General features: G+C 44.9%; 2 protein-coding genes across 6 annotated transcripts; both read left to right on the top strand.

The window, feature by feature from the left end:
- Positions 1–8,939: 8,939 nt before the first annotated feature.
- On the top strand, positions 8,940–9,824 carry LOC120685889. Its single transcript, XM_039968008.1, has 2 exons — positions 8,940–9,059; positions 9,151–9,824. Exons 1-2 carry the CDS (start codon positions 9,030–9,032, stop codon positions 9,631–9,633), a joined length of 513 nt encoding a protein of 170 aa, XP_039823942.1. The 5' UTR covers positions 8,940–9,029; the 3' UTR covers positions 9,634–9,824.
- Positions 9,825–11,259: 1,435 nt separating this feature from the next.
- On the top strand, positions 11,260–21,015 carry LOC120686349 (regulatory-associated protein of TOR 1-like). Of its 5 annotated transcripts, none has more exons than XM_039968550.1 (23): positions 11,260–11,975; positions 12,831–12,933; positions 13,466–13,548; positions 13,642–13,800; positions 13,889–14,005; positions 14,134–14,291; positions 14,407–14,561; positions 14,680–14,824; positions 14,897–14,975; positions 15,100–15,201; positions 15,425–15,508; positions 15,601–15,711; positions 15,789–16,142; positions 16,221–16,401; positions 16,508–17,119; positions 17,238–17,561; positions 17,659–17,779; positions 17,860–17,984; positions 18,062–18,201; positions 18,299–18,400; positions 19,472–19,557; positions 19,702–19,786; positions 19,902–21,015. In XM_039968550.1, exons 1-23 carry the CDS (start codon positions 11,655–11,657, stop codon positions 20,235–20,237), a joined length of 4,083 nt encoding a protein of 1,360 aa, XP_039824484.1. In that variant the 5' UTR covers positions 11,260–11,654; the 3' UTR covers positions 20,238–21,015. The 5 variants fall into 5 exon arrangements, 4 of the variants coding, with proteins under 4 accessions (XP_039824484.1, XP_039824483.1, XP_039824482.1 ...); XM_039968549.1 differs by having other exon boundaries at positions 11,346–11,975; positions 17,656–17,779; XR_005680145.1 differs by having other exon boundaries at positions 11,402–11,975; positions 15,789–16,401; positions 17,656–17,779; positions 19,902–20,472; positions 20,655–20,967.
- Positions 21,016–21,121: the final 106 nt, after the last annotated feature.

Here is a 21,121-nt window from a genome sequence, read left to right as displayed (position 1 = left end):
ATAGCTATTTAGGTGTATGAGGTTTGTGTGGGCCCACCCGAAATAGAAGTTGTCCTACTGCTAAAGATGTCTCCACTTTAATTTTGTTTCTCAGGTGAATAATGGAGTATGCAGCGGGAAGTAGTAGGAAGGACCCTGGTCAGGGGCACATCAACCTTCTACCCTCCGACGTCGTGATGACCGAAGCACCAATGAGGCAATTTGAGCCTTGCCACTGTTGCAAGATGTATGACCGCCCTTGTCTACGAAGCAGCTCCAAAGAAAAGAAAAGTGAGCACAGCGAAGGACTTGAAGAGTATACTAACCCCAGACCGGAAATAAATTGGGAGCAAGAAAAGACGCAGAATGTTTATTCGGACTCCTTAATTCCACCATCGCGACTTCCGATGGGAATTAAAGATCACCAGGTAAATTGTCGGACTCCCAAGCTCGGCGCAGGCAGCATAGACTTGAGTGGATGGGAAATTACATGCACAGAATTCTCTCCACGTGGTAGAAGGCAAGTTAGGAGTACTACTGATGTCGACCCAGTTATAAGAGCAAGAACTCGTTCACCTGTTCGGAGTTCAATGAGATCAAAGAAGAAATGTCGTTGCACCGGGTGTCAACCTTGTTGCAAGTGTGGCGAATACGGCCATTTTATCCGGGACTGCCGTTCATCCACTTGGAAAGATCCACTGAATTCGGATAGCACCTTTAATAATCCGAACAGGGCAAAGATACTATCCAGTGTTCGTATGTCGGGAGGCGACTCAAGCCATCTACTTCGGATGTTAGCTGCACAGTACGAACCACCTACACAAGGTCAGAGGTCGAATAAGCAATGCGACAGAGAAAAATCCTGTGCGGGGTACCTTCAGGAAGGGATGGATCACGCTGAATGTGCTACCCCAAGAAAGATTCCGAAGGTAAGTCAGTTGGGGAAGGTAATTTTTGGATAGTTCTAATATCCTTGGTTAACGAGCATCTTCCCTCCTTATCTGTCCCTTACGCGCGTGAATCTCGGGACGAGATTCCTTTAAGGGGGGAAGGCTGTAACACCCCCGTGTTAATTGTGCTCGCTAATCACGATTTATTTCGCTAATCGTGGACTCAAGTTTGTCGTTAGCGTTAATCGGATTCGCATAGTAATCTTTGTTTTAGCGATGTTCGATCTCGTTTTTGTCCTTGATCCGAGCCTCAAATCGATTTTCGCCCAAAACGAAAGTTGTAGATCTTTTCTTTCTCTACAACTTTTATTTTGGCCAAATTTCAAGTTTCTATATGGAAATTGGAGTTTCAACTAGTCAAACTCGAGCTAAAATCTTTCAAACGAGTGAACAGAGCAACTGCTCAGCACTGTGCACGCCCGCGCCCATACCGGCGACTGAACGCCGGCAAGCGACTCCACGCGTCATCCATCCCGACGATCCTCGTTGTCCGAGCACCGCTCTTATCGTCGCGCGCGCCCTCGAAGCTTCCAGTTCCCCGTTCCCCTTCCTCGCGCCATGAGCGGACCGAGCGAACCCTAGCTCGTCGCGCCGGCCGTCGTTCGTCATCCCGCCGGCCAACCCTCGCCACCTCGCTTCGATTCGTCACACCCCGAGCTGCGCAGCCTCGCCGTCCACCCACTCCGACCCCCCACGAGCGCGGCCGTGCCCAAACCCGGCCGAAATCGAGCTCAGACTGTCGCCCGCCATTGCTGTCTTCCCCGAGCTCCGCCCCTCTACGCCGAGCTTCCACCTCCGGCCGTTCCCCGCCCAAAACGAACCCTAGGTGAGCTCCACAACCACCTCCTCTCGCTCCCCGAGCTTTTCCCCGCCGGAATCCGCGGCCGCCGCCGCCGAATCGCCGCCGCGCCACCGCGGAACGCGCCGCCCGCCCCGCGCGCACGCCGCCTGCCCTCCCTGAGCCAGCTCGCGGGCCGCCGCTGTGCGCCCTAGGGCTGCCGGGACCCCCTGGCCGCGGTGCCGCCCGCCTCCGCCGCCGGTTGGCCGTGGCCCGGCCGGAACGGCCGCGCGCCGCCGCGCGCCCCGCCCCGCGCATGCCACCTCCGCCGCCTGCCCGCTGCGGAGCGCCCCTGCGCCACCCTACGCGCCTCCCTGCCCCACCGCCCCGCCCTGGCCTCGGCTCCGCCGAGCCACGCCGCCGGCAGGCCGCCGCCAGCGGGAGCCAGGGCCGCTGCGGGCCGCCTAGCCGCGCGCCGGCTGGCCGACCGCCCGTGCGGCGCAAAACAGAGGAGTGGGGGGCGGGCTGGGTCCCTGGCAAGTGGGGCCCAGCTGTCAGCCCCTCTCTTTTATGTTTTTCTTTCATTTATTTCGGCTGGTAATTCTAAATTGCCTAGAAATTCACAGAAAAATACGAAAAATGCCAAACAAATTTTGTTAGGTTTCTAAAATCAAGATCTTTAGTAGAAAAATACTCATGCATGAAAAATATCACTTTTGCCCCTGCTTAAATTATGTTTTGTGTTTAAACTAGTTTATTTAATACCGGTTGTTCCGTTGCTCTAAAAATTATGAAATTTATTTAGTAGATTAATCTTTGAATGTGTAGTCCACTGAAAAAGTTTCAGGTGCATAGCCTGTGTACATTTTTGTGGATCTATTAGTGTTTGATTTCTTTTCTAGGGTTAAAATAAATACTTTCTGTCGTCAATAAATGTTGGAAAATTTATGTGGCATGCTTATCAAAATCATGTTATTTTGGTAACTTCTTGTGGCTTGATCATATCTGCATGTCGAGTCCTTGCTTTTATTTGGCTCCTAGCTACACTTTTCTTTTATAAGTGTGGTTATTTGATTATTGTTTCATGCATGTGTAACCTCAACAAAACTAACTCCTGTCTTACTCCGTGCTGCCCTAAGCAAACTTAGTAGTTGATGTTTTGAAGGAAACACTTCAGGCTAAAATGTTTTAACTTTTTGAATCGCATCAGCAGCACTCATGCATTACTCTGTGTCCTAATTGTTGCATGGCATATTTTTATTCGTGTAGACGCCGCGAACGCAGCTGTCCACGAGCTAGATGCTGAGCCGGTCCAGGAGCCACGAGCAGAAGAGCAGCTGGAGAACGCCGTTGAGCACGCTCCAGTAGACTTTGTTAACCCCGCTGACCTGCAAGGCAAGCCCCGGAGCATATCCCTTATTTTAATTACTCCATGTTATATTTAAATTATTGTGCATTTACGTTCAAGGAATTGATTGGTACCATAGAGGCATAATCTTGAATACCCAGTGTCCTTACTAGTGTAGGTATCGCTAGCACTGCTAGGCTTAAGTAAACTCGGTAGAAGACGGGTGATTTCCTGTCACCCGCGAGATATAGGGTTGTTACTTCAGACAGTGTTGTCAGGAATAAGGCAATGAGAAGGAAATTGGAGACCGGGCGGAGGGAAAGTTGGGCATGATAATTGCATAAAGAAAGTTGAGTCTCCGCCTGTGTCGATTGAGGACCGTTCCGTTGTTGGCCCTTTGACTGAGGATTGAACAGTACTAACCACATACCGGAAGTAGGAGGTAGTCGAAACCGGTGAGCTGTGTACCACTTTACAACGGTGATTTGAATTCCGTCATGCTACGCTGGGCGTGGGAGTTGGCGGGTGTTGGATAGGATGCCGCCTCCGGATTCTCCGGGAGTTCACTGCGAGGGGCCCATCACCTGGGTTTTAGCAGGCGTAGTTCAGATGCCGTGGTAATGATGGAAACAGTTGACGCGCGTGACCCAACGGGGTTTACCTGCGTCGTGTGAGTTAGGTCCACCTTGCAAGGTTAAATCGGATCGATTCGCCGTGACTCGCGGATATGAGAGCCTTGGTCAATGCGTCGCATCGTAGTAAGGATTGAAAGGCAGAAAGAGAAAAGATGAATTTATGTTGATGTTCTTGAAAAGATAATATGATTAACCATGTGTGCTTTAGAGAATTAGGCAAACCTAGTTTCTAGCTATCAACACAATTGGAGCTAAAATATTGAAAGTAAGGATCCAATGTTAGTAGCTTTTCAGCAAAACAAACTCCAGAGCCAAAAAGCTTTGCATGTCTAGATAATGGGCTAAGTATACCCATAGTCGGGTAAGCCTTGCTGAGTATTAGTATACTCAGGGTTTGGTTGTAACCCTTCTGAGCAGGTGGTATTCCGGAAGACTTCAAGGAAATTAGTGCGTCCTGGAGTGGTCAGCCTCTTCCTCCAGGTTGGACGGTCGAGTGGGTTCCGTCTCCTCCGTGAAGTGAAGGTAGGTGAGCCTCACATCAGTGGGCAAGATGTGAAGCTCGTCTTTTGCCATCGACGTTATCTACCGTACGGTATTTTGAAGTTTGTTTCAAACTGTTTGTATTTTCCGCTGCGTTTGAACTCTGTATTCGAAAGGTAGCTCTGGCTTGTAAAACTTTATTGTAAATTAATTTGGAGACTTTTATTTTAACTCTGGTTGTAAGTTAAGTTTGAAAACTTTTGCTGCTTGTAATCACCTGTGCTCGTCTTTTGGCGAGAGTTCCTGTGCAATCGATCCTGGTTAAAGCAGGCAGTCTGAGAGTATTGGTAAAGTGCAGTATCAGAGGAGTAAGTTTAATGGTTATTTAGTGCACTTGATCGGTATTATTTGGACTGTTCTGTGACATTTACTGAGTGCACCGGGGATATTTTCCCTTCCTAATAGCTTCAGACCCTGCTTCCTTAGCACGGCGGGCCCTCTCTCGCTTCCTCTCCCTATCAGCTTCACGTTCCTCTGCCTTCTGACGTTCCACTTCTGCAATCCTCTTCTGAATCTCTTCCTGGTTTTTCTTGCGCTTCTCTTCCATCTGTTCTTCATGCAGCATTCGTTGCCACCTTTGTGCAGCCCACCTTGCTTGACGCTCCATGTGGTACTTATCCTGCTAAGATTGCTTGGTGTCTAACCACTGCACGAAATCACATAGAGACGGTGGAGTCTTTCCCCAAATCATGTTAGAAGTCATTACTAGATCTAAAAGTGACAAACTCTGATAGTGTTTTGTAGTACCTTTGCTCGGTCCTTACCGTAATGCTTGGGCGGGTCGTACTCGTAATTCTCGCACATGAAGAACCTCTTGCCAAAGTCGTCCCCCAAAACCCTTGATTTCATTAGTTTGCATAAGGATCCGCAAAAACACATAGGCACCTGGACTCCTTGGGGGACTGTTTCCGTCACCTTACTCCATGGAATGTAGGTGGATCCTGAGGATGCCATGGTGTTGAGCCCTGGCAATCACAAGTGAGCAATCAGATTGCTAATATACTATATCAACGCTAATCATTATCAGTAACTACACCTAAATGTACCACTAATCACTCATAATAATAATTAAACTGATTGCTAAACTACTGTTTCAACAAAATACTTTCTAACATTTTCTAAATTTTTTTAATATTATCTTCCAATTTTTAAGACTTTTTAATACTTCTCTAACAATTTTCTAGTACTTTCTAATACTTAATATAACACTAAATATATTGTATCAACGCTAATCATTACAAGTAATTGCACCTAAATGTACCACTAATCACTCCTAATAATAATTAAATTGATTGCTAATCTACTGTTTCAACAAAAATAATTACAACATAATCTATTTGTAAAGCGTAGAAGAATTTTGGTTACCTGCAGTCGCCGGCTCGAAAATCCGGCAGGGCTTCGCCTCTCTCCCTCCCTCCCTCTTTTTTCTTGGTTTCTGAAATTTTAGTGATGCAAATGAGGGGTGGGGGGACCAGCCAACCCTTATATAAGGGTGGGAGATCCGGTCGCCCTGCAGCCGGGCGACCGGCCCCAAAGACATGCGCGCAAATATTTTCGCAAAATTTTTTGCACAAAAGCCCCTGCCGCCCGGCAGCGGGGCGACCAGGTCCCGGCCGCCCGGCAGCGGGGCGGCCGGGGTATATTCCTGTAAATTTCGAAAACAAAAATAAAAAAAATAAAAATAAAAAACCGCCATGAGGAGGACACGCTAAGGCCCAGCCCACCAAGGAGGCTCACTCGCAACAACAGAAGAAGGCCTGGACCTCCAGCCCGCTAGGCCCCAAACGAACTAACTATTCATTCACCGCCTCAACTATTTCTCCAAAGCCAGGAGACGGCACAACAAGTGCAAGCGCATGGTATATTAATACTGACCACTGAGTCTGATAAAAAAATACTGACTACTGAGCAATGAACACTGCTGATTTAATTTTTAAAAATATACATAACTGAACGTCTAATAATTATGATATTGATACGGCATCAAAATTGTAAAGTTCAAATAGCATGGCAGCTGCAAGGCTCCAAACCATGTAGCTTCACTGTGGAGGGGACCCTAGGTTCAATATACTTTCTGATAGCCATTTTTTTCTCGAACGCGCAAGAGAACTGCGCATCATTATATTAAGAAAGAGGAAGGAAGGTCCAAAAGGACCGATACAAACCGCCACTATGGTGGCGACCAAGACAAACTAATCACCTGTTACAAAAACACGACCAAAGAACGACCTAGACACCCAAAACATTCATGGCCAGACAGCACTCAACCCTAAGGCACCAGCCATACACCAGAGGTTGGCCTCCTCTTTGATATCTTGGAGGATTTTAGGGACACTATGGGGGGGGGGGGGTTCTATCAAAAACACAAGCATTACGGTGTTTCCACAACCACCACGCCACTAGGATTACTAAAGAATTGAATCCCTTCTGTTGCTGTTCTAAAACTCTTGTGAGTGCAAGCCGCCACCATTCTTGAAACACCAGATCATCCTGGGATGGTGTAAATTGTTGTAAACCAACCAAAGACAGCACCCTGAACCAGATTTCCCTGGCAAACACACAGGAGGTCAGAATGTGTTGAATTGTTTCATCCTCTTGGTCACAGAGAGGGCAATGATCTGGATGGTCCAGCCCTCGACGAGCCAATCTATCCGTTGTCCAACATTGATTCAGCGATGCCAACCAAATAAAAAACTTGCATCTTGGAGGTGCACTTTCTGATAGCCATGACCGCTCTGTGACCTTCCATGAGAATATCCAAAGCCAATGGGGAGCATTTACCAGATTTGTTGGCAGGATCAGAGCACCTGACACAACTCTAAGGGGCCTCCAATGTCAAGCACTCAAGCAAGGTTATACTCTTGAGAAAATGGCATGTCAACTCAACCAAGCTCTTCGCAGAGCTGAATCCTGTGATACTCACGCTCCTAAGCTTGTGATGCTGCAGTTCTTGCATCTGCTACAAAAATTGAAACATTCTTCATGTATCGCTGCCATACCTGTGATACAAAAGGACAGAATTAAGCCATGTTTCCACCATAGATACTAATATCATAGTAGTACGAATGGCAACTCACATTTAAGTTGAAAGTCTCTGAAACGAACATGGCACTATTTATGTCATTTCGAGTGATTTTGGTGATCGAATGACAACACAACACTTGGACTAATATGATTGTTAAGATGACCATTCTCAGGCTTTTAGGTTCAAGTGATGACAAAAAGAAAGAGAAGATAGGCGTAGCAAGGCCCGACGCTATGATATTTGGTGCAGAAGAGAATCGAAGCCAAGTCAGCATATAGGCACCGGTTGAACCGACGGTCCAAGAAAGGGCATCGGTGCATTGGGCGTACTGTGTACCAGAGACGATGTCAAATGTCCAGGAGAAGTTTCTTCAGCACCGGTTCAACCGATGGTGCATCGGAGTATTGCGTCGGTGCAATGACGTCAGCGCCCAGGAGAAGATTCTTAAGCACCGGATGAACCGGTGATGCATCGGTACAAAGCATCGGTTCAACCGGTGATCACCGCGTCAGCTGTCAGAAGTTCAACGGCTACTTCGGGTTATGAGTGACCAGAAGAACCGACGCTACCCCGCCAGAGGCATCGGTTCATCCGGTGATACGCAGATTTTCTGCTGACCGTTGGAGCAATGGCTACAAGACTTGGTGGCCTATATATACGCCTCACCCCGGCCATTTGAAGCTTGCTGGAGTTGCTGGACATCCCACACACACCCAAGAACATCTCCAAGCCATACAAAAGCATCAAGATCATATCCTTAGCCCTTAGCACACTTTGAGAGTGTTATGTAAAGGATTAGCTCTTAGTGAGTGAGATTGCAAGGCTTCAAGCCTTTGTGCTGTGGTTCATTAGCGAACCAAAACAAGAGCTTGGTGCGCCGGCACCTTGGAGCGTGAAGCTCACCGGCAACGTCATCGACCCTCCGACTTGGTGTGGAGCGGCGACGACATCTTTGTGCGGGGGACGTGGAGACCCCCATCCTTTGTGGAGAAGCTCCTTAGTGGAACCCGGGGCCAAGGTGACCGTGATTGTGTTCACAGAAGAGACTTGGTGCCGAGTAGCAATACTCTTAGTGAGTGCTACAACAATGTGGATGTAGGTGTGCCTTTGTGGCTAACCGAACCACGGGATAAACACTCGCGTCAAGAGTTTGTTATCTCCTATCCCGCTCTTTAAGCTTCCGCATTACATACTAGCAATTTGTGTGCTAATACTTTCATAGAATAGTTTCTTGATAGGAAAGGCTATAGGTTGCTAAACTCTTTCGGGATAGGGGTTTTCACACTAGAACAACCTAGTTGCACATATAGATAGCATGTTTTAGTTTAAGTTTTGTGCAAACTAGTTGGAGCCATAGGTCTAAGTTTTTATTAGTGCCTAATTCACCCCCTCCCCCTCTTAGGCTAGAGCACCCGATCACTTTCAGTCTCCAGAGAAGGAGCATCATAAAAAAAAAGGAAGATAAGGACAAATAATTATAGGTTGGGTAAAAGGGTGCTCCAATAAGAGCAATGCTCAAGTGCCCGAGGAAGAGGAATATGCTACACAGCATTAGTGCATAGGCACTCTGCATAAAGAGGTCAGATTAATTAGACTTGTAGTATCATAAGATATGCCTATAACAAGTCAACAATCAGTTAAAGTTCTCATACCTCTGACATTGAATGTATGGTAAAAGCACCTAATCAGTTAAAGTCCATATGGAGGAAGCCCAATTGCTTCAGATATCCTGCGAGAAGGGCAGCTTGGTGACTATGTCAGGTTGCGTAAAATCATGGAGATCTTGGTATCCAAAGTGCTTAAGGTATTTAATGCCTTGATCATTCCAGCCACTAACCAGCTTGCCTAATGATGAGTGATAGTTATGTTAAGTCCATTTGTTGCGTTATCGTTAGGGTGATGTGCAGGCTCTAGAAGATCTGACCTGTGAAAGGAGGAAAGAATTCATGCGACAACATCCATTGCCTCAGGAGGTTCCAATCGTATCATTCCACACCGAGGCAAGCATCACTCCTCGTGTGCTCACCGCGCTTTCTCATGTTGCGCAATTGGAGCTACCGATTGCTGCGGATGGCAATTCCACCAGGGTACCGGTCAAAATGCCACTTTCAGCTGCAATGGCAGCATGCTCTCAACTTCTGGTGGCAAGGTATGGCGAGAAAAGTGATGGTCTTGTGACGAGGAAGGATGCTGAGGTTCCTGGATCGGTGGTGGTCCGGCCAGAGAGGAAGCTAGACCATGCATGGATGGTGTATTCCTCGGTGAAAGAAGAGCCTGGTGATGAGGCGGACGCGTCGCAGGTATGCGAAGCCCTGCTGACCCTGCTTGTAGAGGTTGCACAGAAAAGGAGGCATGAGACGCCCATGAAAGATGAGTGAGAGTATCACTACGTGTTAGTGTTGCCCTTAAATGCATGTATCCTGTAATCGTAGAACTTGGCTAGTGCTGGCTGAGTGAGAGTTGGGCTCAAAGTGCTTCTAGACTTGTTTTTTGTTTGGTTGCAGAAGCTTATGAATATCCTTGCCTATCATGTGAACTGTGACCTAGAAGGTGGATGGAAAAGGCTGTTAGAAAGGTTGGCATGTTACCCCAATCAGATTGTTTGAGGTAATTCTTTGAGTAATAAATCAAATCGATGAATCCGATTGCCTGTGCCGCGTACATGGGGCAAAGGATCTGCACATTGTTTTAACTAAATAAATCCATCAGTCAGGTTGACTAAAAACGATCCTCATCGAATTGGTAAGGTTTTGAGATCTTTTCTCAAGTGCTCAACTTGATTGACCATGTATAGCGTGTTCGTGGGTGTGTGTGCTGATATATCATAGCAATTTGGTGCCTCGTGGGTCATTTCATTCTTTTTTAATATAAGGGTGTGTTGAAAAAATTTGGGTTTTGTCACTATAGCACATTTTGTTGTTACTTGACAAATAATGTCCAATCATGGACTAATTAGGCTTAAAAGATTCATCTCGTGCTAATAAGTTAGACTGTGTAATTAGTTATATTTTTCAATTGCATTTAATGTTTCATGCATGTGTCCGAAGATTTGATGTGGCGGGTACTATGCAAACTTTTTTTGGAAACTAAACAGGGCCCAAGATTTTTCATCTGTGAGTAATTACTAGTCATAGTTTCATCATCCGAGCAACCCTACCATTGTTCTTTCTCATGTTGCAAGTGGGGCGGGTCGTGCCGCAAACCCGCTGGATAAGCCCACGCTGCAAACCCACATAATCCGTATGACAAACCCGCATATCTGGAGCGGGTCTGCCCACGTTGCCCACCAGCGGTGCCGCGATGCCCACCACTCAGATTCATATATATGCTCTGTGCTCATCTCAAACACCCCGTCTTCCCCGTGGGACATGTCCTTGCCACTCAGATCAAGGCTACGGCTGCACGACTGCTTCACCGTTAGTCTAATCCCCTCCCATCTTTTGCTGCTCTGTGCTCTATGCCAGTCGATGCCTAAGTTAACAGCCTAGAAAACGGTAGAGGTCGATGTTCACTGCTTCGCTAGTAGCTCCATTAAGCATTTCAGCTTCCTGTCGCTAGCGAGAGTAAGATCTTCCAATTGTCCTAACAAAGTAAGATCAGTTTTGTACCTAAAAATTGAATAAGAGATGGAAAATTGAGAAGGAAAAAAATCGAGAACAAGCAAGCATGGTCGCATGGAGATTTGCTTCTCCTTGCTACCGGTGAGCAGTGGGTAGGCTACGACTACGTAGGCAGCAGAAACAGGCAGCGGCAAACAGCAGCCGCACAACCTGCACTCAACATCGCAAAGCTTACATGCGGGTTGCCGCAAAAAACAGACGGACAGCCGCAACCCGTCCCGCCTTCATCCTGAGTTCTTTCAAGTGTATTAAAAATTTAGAAAGCCAAACTTGAGAAATTCAGGATTAAAGGAAACTATATGATAAATTTAGTAGTGGCACGAGAGGAGGTTGAGATCATGGCAGCGTCAGATAGTGGCGAGTATGGAAAGGATAGAGCAAGTGGGAAGAGAATAAATTTAGTGCGATGACAAATTCAGCTATAGCGTTAGTTGGTCGCTCGTTGTTTCGGTCAACCTCTCTGCTCGCCTCTCCCTCGCGTCGTCTGGTCTGCCTGCCTGCATCCTCCCGCACCGCACCGCACCGGGACGCCGCCTCCCACCCCCTCCCTGCCCTGGGCTCCCTTTCTCTCTCCTCCAGCTGAAACGCGTCCAAACCCTAACCCTAAACCCCTCCCACCCCAACGACCTCCGCCCAATCTTCCCCGGCCCACTCACCATCTGGCTGCCCCCTCCCGATTCGCCACGCTGGCCGGATTCGATCCATGTAGGTGACCAAGCTCCCCGACCTCATCATGGCTGCCGGCTGAGGGGGATAAGCAGCAGACACAGCAAGCGTCCATGGCATTGGGAGATCTCATGGCGTCCAGGCTCGTCCACTCCTCGTCCTCGCCGTCGCCGTCGCCATCGACGGCCGCGCCCCCGGCGCCGCTGCCGAATCACCACCACAACCACGTCACGGATGACCTCCCCGTCGCCAACGGCCCGGAGCCCAGGAATGGGCTGGAGCCCGCCGAGGTGGAGAAGCCGGCGTCCGTGGCGTACCCGCCCCAGGTGGTGGTGCTGTGCGAGCAGCGCCACGAGGGGATCGACGAGGCTGCGGCCGCCGCCGCCGGGCCCTCCACCAGCGGCCTTGTATCCAAGTGGCGCCCAAAGGACCGGGTAATGGATGCGATCCAGTATGCCGATGCGCTTTCTACCGATTCTCCTATTATACCTGATTATTTGCTGGATTGGGTGCGTTTCGGCTTGGGAGGATTCATAGGCTTCCAATTAACTGATTGAGCTTATAAAAATGGTAAATTAGGGGGCAGCGGCTAGTCGGGCGAAGCCGTTATATTATATAGTATCTGCAAACTCAACATCGTTAATCAAAATTTCCGTTACCAAAAAGATTTTAACTGTGGCGCTGCCAGATGTGATGAGACCTCTCAAGTCACGGAATAAGTAATGACACGTTGCAAGCAGGACAATTGTGATGCGGTGGAGTGCGTTATTGTTTCCTACAGCTGAATATCTTCTGCTTCTGAGGTGTATCGCACTGGTTGGCTTTAATAATCATTAATACAAAATGGAAATTATTGTAGCCTGCTATGACGTCAGACTCGTGCCCATTCTTAATTTTATTGACCAGTTAAGCATAGCATGGTGATTACCAGTGTTTCGACCATTCTGTTTTTGGATATTAAGTAAACAGTATTGCTCTGGACTTGCCTAACATGTCCTGTCAATGTTGTGATGATTATGGTGGCCTCCACATACCTACATATACAACAAAATGGATGCCACATTGTGCATATTGCAATTGCATGAAGCACCAGATCAGATGGGACATCGGGTGTGTATAGCTGGCATGCGATGGTTTGAGTGCTGGTCTGCAACATAAATTACTATGTAATTATGGAATTTATAGCTATTTAATGTTTTGTTTTGTCTGTCTATGAGATGATTCTCCGTGTTTTTTTCTATGTTGTCCGCATGTTTACATGCCATTTACTAATGAATTTAGTTCTGCAGATGAAGACAGGATGTGTTGCACTTGTATTATGTTTAAACATTAGTGTTGATCCACCAGATGTAATTAAAATCTCCCCTTGCGCAAGAATGGAGTGCTGGATAGGTAAATGTTTATTTGAGTGTATATTTCCAAATTTCTTATTAGCTGAGGAAAAAAAATACAGTTATCTGCATCTGATAAATCTGTTTCGCCTATGATGTTTGTGGAGTTCAGCTCATCCCCATGTGAATATGTTCTGCAAGTTAGGATCCACTATAAAATGATCTGTTTTTCACCATCTGATTGAAACTGTGTTTTTTAAAAAAAAACCTTTTGCATTTCTCAATGCCAAATAACTGTAGCAATGAACTGTCTGCTACCTACTGTTCCCATATGACATTATTTTGCTCCATAGTTTTTAGATCATTTTATGTACCAATCCCAGAGATGAAAATTGTATAACTGGTGTTTCGTTGTCGATGAATTACAACTTTGTAGTGCTTGAAAAATTATTTGTCAAGAAACTGGAAAATTTATTTACTAGATTTTAGACATGGGAATTCAGATTGGTTGATAGTTCTGTACTTAAATACTGTTATTTCCCTCATGAATTGCTTTGAGATCTGCTCATAGATTTTTGTTTCTTTCATTTCAGATCCATTTTCTATGGCACCTCCTAAGGCCCTTGAAAATATTGGAAAAACATTGCACTCACAGTATGAGCGCTGGCAACCTAAGGTGAGGATCTTCTCTGTTTAACTTCTGTGGTATTTTATATTTTGATGTTGATTGTTTGCATCTTCATGTCCTAAATGCTAATGTCGCTTGCAGGCTCGTTACAAGCTTCAGCTAGATCCAACTGTGGAGGAAGTTAAAAAGCTTTGTAATACTTGTCGCAAATATGCCAGATCAGAGAGAGTCCTTTTCCATTACAATGGCCATGGTGTACCAAAGCCTACAACTAATGGTGAGATTTGGGTGTTTAACAAGGTAAATGTTACTAAGACACTGTACTGATTGCTTCATGTACTTATCATAGGCGCCTTTCATGAAATGTCTTTTTTGTAATTTGTTGCAGAGTTACACACAGTATATTCCACTTCCAATTACTGATCTTGATTCTTGGCTAAAAACACCTTCCATTTATGTTTTTGACTGCTCAGCAGCTGGAATTATTGTGAAAGCTTTTCTAGAGGTATGCTGTATGCTTATTAGTTTATTTCTCTTATTATTCTTGGAGTTGAAGGTAATCATGATTTATGTGTCTGTTTTGTTCTTATTCCTGAAGTGCCTAATTTACGTAGTGACTTTTGTTTACTTCAGCGCCTAGACTGGAGTTCTAGCTCCTCTTCATCTTCGCAGAAGGATTGCATTCTTCTTGCTGCCTGCGAAGCACATCAAACTCTTCCCCAGAGTGCAGAATTTCCTGCTGATGTGTTTACAGCTTGCCTCACAACACCCATCAAGATGGCATTGCACTGGTTTGTCCCCCCCCCCCCCCCCCCCCCCCCGCTCTCTCTCTCTCTATATATATCTATATCTCTCTTTTACCTTGCATTTTGTGCTTACATGGGGGCATGCCTATAAACTATGTAGGTTTTGTAAGAGATCATTACTCCGTGGTTCTATGGATCGTTCTCTTATTGACCAAATTCCTGGAAGGCAAAATGACCGTAAAACTCTTCTTGGAGAACTGAATTGGATTTTTACTGCCATTACAGACACTATTGCATGGAATGTGCTTCCTCATGGTACGACATCTAGGAGATATATATAATATTTTTGGGAAAAAAGAAAATCAGAGAAGATCATTTGAGTTAAAGTAAATGTCTGGCTGCATTGGGTTTATGATAAAGTTTCACTGTGCAGGTCTATTCCAAAAGCTATTCAGGCAAGATCTTCTGGTTGCTAGTCTCTTTCGTAACTTCTTGCTTGCTGAGAGAATCATGCGATCCGCAAATTGTTCTCCAATTTCTTATCCGTTGTTACCACCGACCCATCAACACCATATGTGGTAGCTAACCTGACTAGTCCTTATGTTTCTGCATTAGCTATTTTGTGCATGTTGTAACTTGTGAAATCCCAGGGACGCATGGGACATGGCTGCTGAGATTTGCCTTTCCAAGCTTCCTCAGTTAATTGCTGATCCAAATGCAGAGTTTCAGGTTTTCTACTTGTTACTTAGTCCTTTATTAAGAAATACATCAGTTCATTATTATTTTGCCTTTTGAATATAATCAGTTAATCACTTCAGTATAGCCAATTAATTGGTCTCCTAATTCAAACCAGCCGAGCCCTTTTTTCACGGAACAACTGACGGCTTTTGAAGTGTGGCTTGATCATGGTTCTCAGGACAAGAAGCCCCCTGAACAGTTACCTATAGTTCTTCAGGTAAGATAAGACATTTTTATGTTACAGTTTTGTAAAAGTCAATATCATTTGTAAAACCCAGTTTAACTCTGTTAGCTCTTTAGAAGTACCTCATTTCCCTTCCCTTCTCTTCTCTTCTATAATTTTAGTTTAGTAAAATGTTTCGAATGCTTTCCCTTAAATTATCCTATCTACTATGTTTCTTTTCTTCCATTTCTTTCTTTCTTACATAAGTTTTGTGCAGGTCCTGCTTAGTCAATCGCATAGATTTAGAGCGCTTGTTTTGCTTGGAAGATTTCTTGACATGGGACCATGGGCAGTTGATTTGGTTTGTACTTGAGCTCTTCTGCATGTACCTTTTTACAAGTGCTTGTTATTTATATTCTGATGCGCCCAAACCGTTTCGCCTCATTGTTTTAGGCCCTGTCTGTTGGAATATTTCCTTATGTGCTCAAACTGCTTCAAACAAGTGCAATGGAGTTGCGTCAAATTCTTGTTTTCATATGGACGAAAATTCTCTCTCTTGATAAGGTATGCACTCTTGTTTGGAGTTCATTTGTATTGGAAGGATCAGGTGTTTAACCTGTGTATTTTTCTCCAAATGGCAGTCGTGCCAGGTTGACTTGGTTAAAGATGGAGGACATACATATTTTATCAGATTTCTTGACAGTTTGGATGCTTACCCAGAGCAGCGTGCAATGGCCGCTTTCGTTTTAGCAGTTATTGTGGATGGGCATAGGACAGGTCAAGAGGCCTGTATTCATGCAGGTCTTATAGATGTTTGTCTGAGACATCTGCAACCTGAAAATCCCCATGATGCACAGACAGAGCCTTTGCTTTTGCAGTGGCTTTGTTTATGCCTTGGCAAACTCTGGGAAGATTTTGCTGAGGCTCAGTCACTTGGTCTGCAATCAAATGCACCAGAAATTTTAATTTATTTGTTATCGGAGCCACAACCTGAGGTACAATGCCTTCATATTTCATCTGTTCTTTCATTTGCTTCCTTCACAATATATTTATTAAATATTTGGTATTGCCAGGTCAGAGCTTCTGCTGTTTTTGCACTTGGGAATCTCCTGGATATGGGATCAACATCATCAAATGGTGTTGATGATGATTCTGATGACGATGAAAAAGTAAAAGCTGAAATAAATGTCGTTCGAAGCCTTCTGCAGGTCTCTTCAGATGGTAGCCCCCTTGTTAGATGTGAGGTTGCTATAGGTATGTGCATTAGAAAAAATATATCGGTTTTTATAGGGCACCCTTTTATTGTGTTGAAAATAGAAATTCTTTTTAACCTTTTTGAGTTGATCTGATGTTTTTCCAGCGCTTACTCGTTTTGCATTGGGTCACAATAAGCATCTCAAATCTGTTGCTGCTGAGTATTGGAAACCTCAAACCAATTCATTGCTGAAGTCACCACCATCACTGGCCAATATAAGTAGTCCAAGCAATGTCTACAGTCCCAACAACATTCGACAAGGCAGCAGTGGCCTTGCTTCTCATATTGGTCCTGTGCTAAGGGTTGGCATTGATAGCAGTGCCACTGGTCGTGATGGAAGGGTTTCTACGAGCAGCCCGATTGCAACAAGTAGCATCATGCATGGCTCTCCCCAGTCAGATGATTCTTCCCAACACTCTGATTCAGGCATATTACTGAGAGAGAATGCAAGTAATGGTGGCCTCAGCTATACTAGATCGAGGCCTGCTGACAGTGTCATTTATTCTCAATATATATCAACTATGTGTTCTGTTGCTAAAGATCCTTACCCAAGAATTGCAACTATTGGCCGGAGAGCACTGTCCCTTATAGGTGTTGAGCAAGTGGTCATGAAAAACAGTAGATTTAACAGTGGAGGTGCACATCAAGGAGAGACATCTGCACCTCCATCAAACTTTGGAATGGCACGCTCTTCTTCCTGGTTTGATATGAATTCTGGTAAGTTTTACTCCCTCACTTCCGTTGCTGTGCTTGAGGTCAGAATACCTCAATATTGTGCACTGGTTGTTCAGGGAAAGACAATAATTATTGAATTGAGTCTTTGAATATTTTGCAGGAAACTTCTCAATTGCATTTAGGACGCCTCCTGTTAGCCCCCCTCAACATGATTATCTTACAGGATTACGCCGAGTATGTTCAATGGAGTTCAAACCACATCCTATGAATTCTCCTGAGGGCTTAGCTGATCGCCTTATCTCTGCTGCGGCTCCCAGTAATGCTGAACTAAGCATACTTCCCCAATCAACAATTTACAACTGGAGTTGTGGACACTTCTCTAGGCCACTTTTATCTGGTTCTGATGATAACGAAGAAGCCCATGCTAGAAGAGAAGAGAGAGAACAAATTGCACTAGATTGCATTGCTAAGTGCCAGCGATCATGTATGTGGCCTACATTAGTCTGCGTTACATTATTTTTATTGATATTCTTGCTTATTTATCTGTTTTATTATTATTATTGTGGGCCCTGGAATAGCAGCTTGCAAGATGACAAGCCAAATTGCTAGTTGGGATACGAGGTTTGATTCAGGTACAAAAGCAGCATTATTGTTGCCATTTTCTCCAATCGTCATCGCAGCTGATGAAAATGAACAAATAAGGTGAAATTGTTATTTCAATTAACGATGCTGGTGCTTGAAATGCACTACTGCAGTTGTGCTAAAGTTCTGTCTCATGTCAGAGTGTGGAACTACGATGATGCACTACCAGTGAACTCTTTTCAAAACCATAAATTGTCCGACAGAGGGCTATCAAAACTCTTGCTTATCAATGAGCTTGATGAGAGCTTGCTTTTAGCTGCCTCAAGTATGCCTCCCTTCTCTATGCTTTTCCTTGTATACTTATTTCTTCTAGCATTGCATTATCTAATTTTCATGTTGCAGGTGATGGAAATGTACGTATATGGAAAAATTTTACTCAAAAGGGAGGACAAAAACTTGTAACTGCTTTCTCATCGGTTCAGGGTCATCGAGCTGCTGGTCGCAGTATTGTGATCGATTGGCAGCAGCAATCTGGTTGCCTGGTAATATTGTATGATTTTCCCATTGGTTCTGTAATTTTATTTTATGTGCTGTAGGCTGTTCTAATACAGGAACTTGCTTCCTTTTGTTGTTCAATAGTATGCATCTGGTGACATGTCTTCCATCTTGGTATGGGATCTTGACAAGGAACAACTTCTCAGCACCATTCAGTCATCTGGTGACAGTGCAATTTCTGCCCTGGTAAGTTCTTGTTTCCATGTGCTATATGAGCAATTCAAATATTAGTTCAAGTAACTTCCTTATGTTATTTGAGCAGGCTATCTTGCACTTCCTTACTGAGGAAATAACCATAGATATGCGAGTCCGTGTTTACTTGATATTCCTGTTCTATATTAATCAATAACTTGCAACATTACCGTGTACCTGTATTTGACTACTAGTCACAGTATCATATAATTCAGGGTTTGTATTTGATAGTTATATTGACAACAAAATACATGCAGTAGAAAAGAGTTGATGTACACTATATTGATGCACATGCACCCTCCTAGACTCCTAATTGTGTGCAGTTGAAATTGCAAGGTTTTATGAGTGGAAGTGGCTTTTGGTGTTGCTTTCTGTATGATTGTCAACTTATCTCAAGTAGGTTGAACAATGTGAGAAGAGGCAAATATAGGAATTTTCCGAAGGATTTTCTCCTGTTGTGGCTAAAAACTATGTTTTTTACTAACAAAAATAAGTACTGTGCTCCAGTGTAATGGTTTATCAGCTCATCTTGTTATTCTCCTACAACATGTTGAAAGCACCGGCGGACCCAGGGCCCGGTGACCTTAGCCACTCGCCCGGGCTCCCTTGCTATATGCGCAACAAGCTAATGCTAGCACATCACAATGGTAAAAGTATGTCTGAAGTTCTTTTGTGCGCTGGCCACTACTAGAGATAAGCAAGGCAAGTAGTAGTCAGCATGTGCGTATTCAAATCAACACTAGAGACCAGAAAATTAAAAGAGGGCCAATAACTAGAATCAGTTTCAATAGCTAGCGGTTCAAATATGATCGGTTGTGGTCGCAATCTTCTTCTACTGGAGATGGTAATAGAATTGTCTTAAGCTTGGCCCAGGCTCCTTTCGATCCCTGGGTCCGCCGCTGATTGAAAGTTCTCAAGAACACATGTATTTTGATTCCATACACATGAAATTTTCTGTTTGATTGCTTTAAGTATCTAATTCTTGCTATTGTAGCAAGTTTTATGTTAATCTTGTTTGCATCGTCTGTTCTTGAGCATGACCTTTGCTTGTTGCTTCTGTTTCAGTCTGCATCTCAGGTCCGCTCTGGACACTTGGCTGCTGGTTTTGTTGATGGTTCTGTAAGGATATTTGATGTTCGCTCTCCTGATAGGTAAGTACAGTAGTATCTACATCCTTTGTCCTCTTGCCAGCATACCATGCAAATGTTATATATGCCCTATCCAATGTCTTCCTTCCTCATTTTTGTCAACCTGTATCATTTTTTTATTCTGAATATTCTTTTCCTATACTGTAGGCTGATCTATATGGCAAGGCCACATGCCCCAAGAACGGAAAAGGTTGTGGGCATAGGGTTTCAGCCTGGGTTTGATCCATACAAGGTATGTACTACCACTTCTTTGCATTCCTATGTTTTTTATTCTCAGCTGTTGAAGCAACTGTGGGCTTGCTCAATGCTTTACAAGGCTCCCTTTTCTATCATCTATGGTATCACAGATTGTAAGTGCATCTCAAGCTGGAGACATTCAGTTTCTCGATGTTAGAAGGGCAGCAGAACCCTACCTGACTATTGAGGCACACAGGGGTTCACTTACTGCTTTAGCTGTTCATCGGCATGCCCCAGTTGTTGCTAGTGGCTCAGCCAAGCAGATGATTAAAGTGTTCAGTCTTGAAGGAGAGCAGTTGACGATAATTCGCTACCAGCCATCATTTATGGGCCAAAGAATAGGCAGTGTAAACTGCCTTTCTTTCCACCCGTACAAATCACTCTTGGCCGCTGGTGCTGGTGATAATGCTCTTGTCTCTATCTACGCCGAGGAAAATTACAAGTAAGATGAGGTCGACATCCCTTGACATGCATCAACGATGCAACCAGTAGGCCTTGTCTTTTTGGCCAAGCAATGGGTCCACACCAAGGTCCAGCTACAAGATCCAAGATGATGCGAAGCCCGGTCATCGACAACATGGTGGTATATGACCGGGGCTCTCGGTTCATATGGCCTGTCGGGCGACGTGTGCAGTTTGTAAGATACATCGAAGCCAAGATTCATTAGCCTCCTTGCAGAAGGTAAGAAGGTTTGTGAACCCCTACCTGGTCCTGTCATTGAACTTGGAGGCTCCCCCCCAAATAAATTAATCATACCTAGGTTAACCGAAATGTAAATAGTCACCGCATTCAGGTTGTCCGAACCTTTGCTTTTACCAACTGTAAAGGTTTGGAGATGGTTGATACTTGATACCATAAATCAGGTGTGGTAGGGGCTGCTGCTGCTGCTGCTGTCTGGGCTAGTGAGGTTGTGCATATGGGCCCAGGTGGAAATAGAATGGATGCACGTCTCCTGTATTCATAGATGGATGTTGTTGAATAGATAGATGCATTTGTCCAGCTAATATAGCACTAGATGGGGTTAGTATGGCTTGAATGAATGGATCCATGTCCCCGAGCCTCTTGCATTGTAAGCACTGGACAGATTGCCCATTTGTAAATACGAATCGTGTTTGTACAGTTGTCAGGTCTTGAGCCAGTGTAATGTGTGCGAAGATGTGTTTTCCTTGGGTGTAATTTTATTGATTCCTGAAGTGAAAGGAAGTAAAAGAAGCATGCGCGGCTGATTGGGCTGTTGAAGGCCTGAGGCCTTTGTGGTATACATGGAGCTAGTGCTTATCTGTGATGATCACTGGAGCGGAGCCTGGAGTGGACTGATTGAAAGGTGGAT

Source organism: Panicum virgatum, chromosome 8N (genome assembly GCF_016808335.1).
Source record: "Panicum virgatum strain AP13 chromosome 8N, P.virgatum_v5, whole genome shotgun sequence".
NCBI lineage: Eukaryota > Viridiplantae > Streptophyta > Magnoliopsida > Poales > Poaceae > Panicum > Panicum virgatum.
This window is presented reverse-complemented; position numbering and strand designations above follow the sequence as displayed.

Coding starts and splice junctions, on each gene's coding strand:
- LOC120686349 (XM_039968547.1), top strand. CDS start 11,655: ATGGCATTGGGAGATCTCATGGCGTCCAGGCTCGTCCACTCCTCGTCC. Junction 12,934..13,465: donor AAGAATGGAGTGCTGGATAG/GTAAATGTTTAT, acceptor CTTTCATTTCAG/ATCCATTTTCTATGGCACCT. Junction 14,006..14,133: donor TTGTGAAAGCTTTTCTAGAG/GTATGCTGTATG, acceptor TGTTTACTTCAG/CGCCTAGACTGGAGTTCTAG.
- LOC120685889 (XM_039968008.1), top strand. CDS start 9,030: ATGGAGATCTTGGTATCCAAAGTGCTTAAG. Junction 9,060..9,150: donor TGGTATCCAAAGTGCTTAAG/GTATTTAATGCC, acceptor CGTTATCGTTAG/GGTGATGTGCAGGCTCTAGA.